Source organism: Coregonus lavaretus, assembly GCF_964263955.1.
Source record: "Coregonus lavaretus genome assembly, contig: HAP1_SCAFFOLD_490, whole genome shotgun sequence".
Taxonomy (NCBI): Eukaryota; Metazoa; Chordata; class Actinopteri; order Salmoniformes; family Salmonidae; genus Coregonus; species Coregonus lavaretus.
In genome coordinates, this window is record NW_028159678.1 from 1 (window position 1) to 7,317 (window position 7,317).

At 42.3% G+C, this 7,317-nt stretch overlaps 1 protein-coding gene across 1 annotated transcript; it reads right to left on the bottom strand.

The window, feature by feature from the left end:
• Nucleotides 1-4,120: 4,120 nt before the first annotated feature.
• On the bottom strand, nt 4,121-4,872 carry LOC311122570 (uncharacterized protein; the record flags this gene model as incomplete). Its single annotated transcript, XM_084196912.1, has 1 exon — nt 4,121-4,872. A coding segment is annotated over exon 1 (658 nt), but the record flags the coding sequence as incomplete, so codon positions are not given.
• Between the last annotated feature and the right edge of the window lie 2,445 nt (nt 4,873-7,317).

The following is a 7,317-nucleotide window of genomic DNA, read 5'->3' on the forward strand; positions in this document are numbered from 1 at the left end:
TCTCTCTCTCTCTCTCTCTCTCCTCTCTTTCTCTCTCTCTCTCTCTCCCTCTCTCTCTCTCTCTGTCCCCTCTCTCTCTCTCTCTCTCTCTCTCTCTGTCTCTCTCTCTCTCTCTCTCTAATGACCAGCCAGCTGGGTTTAGCTCTATTCCATTTATTTTTATCCTAAAGAACTCCCTAGCCCTCGCCGATGACATGTAATAACCTACAACATGATGCTTGAAAATATGAAGAGTGGTACTTGGTACTGTGTTGTGTTGGATTTGCCCCAGACAATGCTTTGTATTCAGGACATAAAGATCATTTCTTTGTCACATTTTTGGCTATTTTACTTTAGTGCCTTGTTTCAAACAGGATGCATGTTTTGGAATATGTGTATGCTGTACAGGCTTCATTTTTTCAATTAGTTTTGTATTGTGGAGTAACTACAATGTTGTTGATCAAACCTCAGTTTTCTCCTATCACAGCCATTAAACTCTGTAACTGTTTTAAAGTCACCATTGCCCTCATGGTGAAATCCCTGAGCGGTTTCCATCCTCTCCGGCAACTGAGTTAGGAAGGATGCCTGTATCCTTGTAGTGACTGGGTGTATTGATACACCATCCAAAGTGTAATTAATAACTTCACCTGCTCAAAGGGATATTCAATGTCTGCTTTTCTTTTTACCCATCTACCAATAGGTGCTCTTCTTTGCGAAGTATTGGAAAACCTCCCTGATCTTTGTTGTGGTTGAATCTGTGTTTGAATTCACTGCTTGACTGAGGGACCTTACAGATAATTGTACACTGAACAAAATTATAAACGCAACATGTAAAGTGTTGGTCCCATGTTTCATGAGCTGAAATAAAATATCCCAGAAATGTTCCATACAAGCTTATTTCTCTCAAATGTTGTGCACAAATCTGTTTACCACCATGTTAGTGAGCATTTCTCCTTTGCCAAGATAATCCATCCACCTGACATGTGTGGCATATCAAGAAGCTGATTAAACAGCATGATCATTACACAGGTGGACCTTGTGCTGGGGACAATTAAAGGCCACTCTAAAATGTGCAGTTTTGTCATACAACACAATGCCACAGATGTCTCAAGTTTTGAGGGAGCGTGCAATTGGCATGCTGACTGCAGGAATGTCCACCAGAGCTATTACCAGATAATTGAATGTTCATATCTCTACCATAAGCCACCTCCAACGTCATTTTATATGTGGGGTACAGAGATGAGGTAGTCATTAAAAAAATCATTTAAACTCTATCATTGCACCCAGAGTGAGTCCATGCAACTTATTATGTGACTTGTTAAGCAAATGTTTACTCCTGAACTTCTTTAGGCTTGCCATAACGAAGTGGCTGAATACTTATCGACTCAAGACATTTCAGCTTATCATTTATTTATTTTTATGTGTAAAAAAATCTAAAAACATAATTCCACTTTAACATTATGGGGTATTGTGTGTAGGCCAGTGATACAAACTTCAGGCTGTGATACAACAAAATGTGGAAAAAGTCAAAGGGTGTGAATACTTTCGTAAGGCACAGTATCTCAGCTACCATTACACTGTAAATACATTTCTAGGACACACCAGTCGTTTTAAAATTAAACCGAAGGTGTCGGAAGTGACACCTTCAGTAGGCGGGGTTAAATCTAACAGGCTGCAGGGTTAAATGTGACACTGTTCAAAGTTCTTGACATTTTATTGGCTCAAACGGATTGGCTCAAACGCATTAAGAAGGAAATAAATTACACAAATTAACTTTTAAGAAGGCACACATGTTCATTGAAATGCATTCCAGGTGACTCCCTCATGAAGCTGGTTGAGAGAATGCCAAGAGTGTGCAAAGTTGTCAACAAGGCAAAGGGTGGCTATTTGAAGAATCTAAAATATAAAATATATCATGGTTACAACATGATTCCATATGTGTTATTTAATAGTTTTGATGTCTTCAATATTATTCTAGATGTAGAAAATAGTAAAAAGAAATAAATAAAAAACTAGAATGAATAGCTGTGTCCAAACTTTTGACTGGTAGTGTATATATTTTCAAATAACTGCCCTTTTTTGATTTTGACAAAGAAATCGGTCCCAAAAAAATCTGTTCGACCTCTGTTCAAAATCTGTGCGGCCCTCGAATAAAGATGTTTGCCCAAATCTGGGGCTAGGGGCTAGGTAAAAGGCTATTGTATATCTCAGACTCAAACATGTCCAACCACTCTCTTGTTCAAACCTCTCTCTCTGTCAATCTGTGTTGCTCAATCATCAGGGTGACCATGCTCGTACAGAAAATACTGATTACAGCCAGTGTGTGTGTGTGTGTGTGTGTGTGTGTGTGTGTGTGTGTGTGTGTGTGTGTGTGTCAATGCGTGCGTGCACAAAAACAATTAAGTAAATGCCCACAAATCTAGTTGTTTCAACTAATTATTATTAAGTACCTGGTTCCACAGACTTTTTTTGTTTTGTTTACTCACGTTTTCGGTCAAAGTTTTACCTGAACCCAAAACAAATGGTGGCGTAGCAGGAAGATCAGAATGCCGTGAACCAAGAGGTTGTGAGTTAAAATCCAAGCTGAGCACATGTTGAATATTAATTAGCTGAGGACATGTTGAATATTAATTAGCTGAAGACATGTTGAATATTAATTAGCTGAGCACATGTTGAATATTAATTACTCTATAAATGAACTGTACTCATTTAGGTGAAATATGTCAGTCAAAACAGTGTGTAACTAGTTCCACAAATAATAATTTCTAGTTGAATTAATATACGGTATGAGACAACTTGAGCAAACACATCATTTTAAGTTGACCTAATTTTTTCTCTCACGTCGGAACTAAAAATGTTAAGTTCAGGTAACACTTTGACCGAAAAGTTGAGTCAACTAAACAAGGCTGTGGGACCAGTTCCTTAATAATATTTGTTAACTTTTTTCGACATCGTTTTGTGCACGCGTGTGCGTTTGTGTTTTGCCCAGCCATAGAGCTCACCTCTTGTTTTTTACGGCGGTACAGTGCACTATGGTTAATGATTACATGGCCGTCTCTGGGGCTTGTCAAAGTCAAAGACTTGGATATAGACACAGTGGAATACAACAGCAGTTCCTGGTCTATACACGGAAAGGAGCATTTTGATGAAGTTAACATTAATAGGGGTCAAGTGCCTTCGCTGAACTCTCTATAGTCACTATATGTGTCCTCCATGTTCTGTGGGACTAGGGGTTTTCAAATCTGGGCGTAGAAACCAGTTCCACCGTTGATTTTCATTCTTCCACTCTAATCAAGAACTGATTTAACCCTGGGACACCAGGTGGGTGCACCAGGCTGAACAGGAAACCTGCAGTGGTCAGGAACTCCAGGCTCGGATTTTAATGCCCCTGGCCTAGGCCTATCCTGCTGTTATTGAGGGCTGAGGCCTGGCCCAATATGGGCTGTTGTGATGGCTGAGGCCTGGCCCAATATGGGCTGTTGTGAGGGCTGAGGCCTGGCCCAATATGGGCTGTTGTGATGGCTGAGGCCTGGCCTAATATGGGCTATTGTGAGGGTTGAGGCCTGGCCCAATATAGGCTGTTGTGAGGGCTGAGGCCTGGCCTACTATAGCAAAGTCCATGTTGGGGGATGACCACTCACACAGCCACACCTTAACGACCTTCAGACTACTGCAGAGCGGTGAGGAGGGTATAGGTCTATCTTAGATGGTAACTCAATGACTCTGTCTTTCCCTGAAAAACACTATCTGGTGAAGATAGACCGTATACAGACCATACACAGCCCTAACACACGTTCTAGTCAATGTTTTCTTTCTTATGGCTGTTTTAAACTCACCTTTATCCCTCAGAAGACCAATGACATTTGAAAACATTTCAAACCTTTGTGTGACAGTTGGAGAAACACAGATTATGTTGGCCTATATATATTCCTCTTCCTCAGTCATAAATATATATATTCCTCTTCCTCAGTTACATACATATATTCCTCTTCCTCAATGACAGTTGAAAACTTTTGGAAACAGGAGTTCTGAGACAGTTGGAAACAGTAGTTCTGAGACAGTTGGAAACAGTAGTTCTGAGACAGTTGGAAACAGCTGTCTTATCCTATCCTGTTTATCTAGGAGCCTATACACTATATACCTATTCCACAGTTGTTTATATGAATATCCCTCCTGATACAGTTGGAGACAGTTTGAGACAGTTGATTATTCCACTTCCTTACCTTGACAAACAGGGAGATATCGGGCGCAGTGGGATCGGCAGGAGTGGCACTGTTCTCATCCAGAGTTGTGGCTTCTAGAGTCTCGAAGGTCTTCAGGCTGTAGTCCACCGGTTCTTCCTCCTCCTTGTCGCTCAGACTCTTCTCACTGTGGATGTAGGCATCCACCAGCCTGCCCTGCAGGTTGCCCTCGTGCTCGGAGGAGGAAGAGGAGGAGGATGAAGATGATGCCCGTCTCGAGCCAGCTCCATCACCGTTAACCTCCAGCACAGCCTCAACCACTACCGCTAATTTCATCTCCTCCACCGCGCACTTCTCCTCCTCGTTGCTGGAAGAGGAGGATGAAGGAGAACCATCTTTCTCTGCTGCCTGTTCCGGTGCGTCTCTGGTGTCCATGTAGTCGGGCGAGGACTGCTCCCCTCTCGGGGATGAGTGCACCTGCACCTCTCTGTACAGCGCCTCTTTCACCTCACCGGGGGTTTCATAGATAACTCCTTGGTTCTCATACTTGGCCTCAGCAGGACTGTCGGGCCGCTCGTACACATTCCCCTCCGCAACAGTCTCGTACAGGTTCTCCATTCTGGCCGCTTCTCTGGCTGAATGGCTGACTGGGGAGAATTGTCCGTTACAAGGTGCTGCAACTAACTGAGTGGTGATTGTCTGTTGGCGCACTGGTCTCTCTCTCTCAATGGGCTTGCCCTCTCTCTCTCTCCCCCCTCCCCCTGATAACGCGCATGTGTGAGCTGTAGCAATGATAACTCAGACAGAACTTTGATCCTTCGGTAACAGCCCGGTCTCAGGTGACTCAAGCCCTAGCTGGCTGCTTGTAAGCTACTAGCTTGAACGAGACCTGGTTATAAAGACTGGCCTTTTAATGCTGGCTGGTGTTTCACACATAACTATTTGATTTGAATGATTAGGATCCCTATTAGCCGATAATAATAACAATTGATGTGGAGATCTCAGATAGCATGTCTATAACATATCTAAAAGCAGCTCCCAATGTCCCTTTATTATTTCATATATAAATAACACCTGAAAAAACTATTTTTCTAAAGGAAAGAAGGTATGACATCATTGTGCATACATAGCCTACTGTATACGAACGAGTGAAAACACCTTGATAAAGTATGAAATCTGGTCATGCAGTAAAATACACAGGAACACACTGGCACAGAGGGGAACAGCAGATATAGGGTGCGTCCCCAATAGCACCCTATTCCTTTTATAGTGCACTACTTTTGACCAGTGCTCTCCCATTGGGCTCTGGTCAAAAGTATTGCACTATATAGGGAATATTCTGCTGTCTGGAATGTGCACATAGCGCCCTGCAGGGTGGGTGCAGGTGGCAAACCCTTCACAATAGATATCACCACATAACATATGGTCTGAAATCACTACAGAGATGACAAACTCCTTATAAAGAGCCCCGTTTATACCCGGTGCTAGCATGTGTGCTTTGTCCTGATTTTGTCCACATTCTGATTGTGTCCACATTTTTAGACTGGAGTAGACGATTAAAATATGCATTGTGATTTGATTGTGATCAGATCTTCCTGACCACCTCTGGAGGTAGCCAGGGAACAATTGTATCTGGATATTAATCAAGTGTAAACAGATCCGGAGAATCAAACCATTTAACCTGGAGTCGATGTCCGCGCCCCCACTGAAATCTAATTTTCATAATAATAAAAATCCCATATAAATCTGTAAATTTAAGCTAGAGATATCTGCATTGGATGCATCTCAATCCACTGCATCCGATGTAACACTTCCACATCTGAGGTGAAAGGTGACAGAGCGGTGTTCGTCAGATCCTGAGACGTCCCGAAAATCTGTCTTCTCGCAAAATCGTCTGTAGCGTCCGAACAGTTTGGGCTATAAACTAATAGGACCCCACTGTGGAAAGATGAGACTGAACGTCCCGGTACCACTGTGGAAAGGTGAGACTGAACGTCCCGGTACCACTGTGGAAAGATGAGACTGAACGTCCCGGTACCACTGTGGAAAGGTGAGACTGAACGTCCCGGTACCACTGTGGAAAGATGAGACTGAACGTCCCGGTACCACTGTGGAAAGATGAGACTGAACGTCCCGGTACCACTGTGGAAAGATGAGACTGAACGTCCCGGTACCACTGTGGAAAGATGAGACTGAACGTCCCGGTACCACTGTGGAAAGATGAGACTGAACGTCCCGGTACCACTGTGGAAAGATGAGACTGAACGTCCCGGTACCACTGTGGAAAGATGAGACTGAACGTCCCGGTACCACTGTGGAAAGATGAGACTGAACGTCCCGGTACCACTGTGGAAAGATGAGACTGAACGTCCCGGTACCACTGTGGAAAGATGAAATTGAACGTCCCGGTACCAGTATGGAAAGGTGAGACTGAACATCCCGGATTCATCTGTAGGTCCCCCGGTACCAGTTGGAAACAGTAATGGAAGTATATATGGAGACTGTTTAGTGCCAAAAATAAGGGGTTAAATACATAAATAATAATATTTCCTGATCTTTCTTATATCTCTCAGATATAGGAGAGACACTTCAGAACAAACTTCCTTTAGATTTGTTTTTGGGGACTATCTGTTGTTCCATGTAGTGAATCTGTTATTCAATGTGTTTGTATGGGCTAATAGCAGTAAGGACTATCTGTTATTCAATGTGTTTCTATGGTTTAATAGCAGTAAGGCGAAAACAAAAAGTTTGTAATAAAAAATGTTAATACTTCAAGGGTCTTAAAATTCCAAATCAAATCGCAAAATCACAATGCAGACAGATAAGATACATTTTAATACTGTAAAATAACATTGTATAATGTGTACATGCAACAAATCTTGATCAGATCACCACATGTTAGCGAATTGTGTTAACGAGGCTTGAAAGAGAAAGCATGACGGACTCCACATAGATCAATACTTCAAGAAATAATGTGCTGAAAGTTATAAACTGTCAAGAAGAGTGAAAAAAGGTTGTCCACTATCGGCATATCTATTTATTATGGCCATCGAGATGTTAGCTATTAAAACCAGATCCAACAATAATATCAAGGGATTAGAAATCCAGGGTTTAAAAACAAAGGTGTCATTGTACGCTGATGATTCATGTTTTCTTT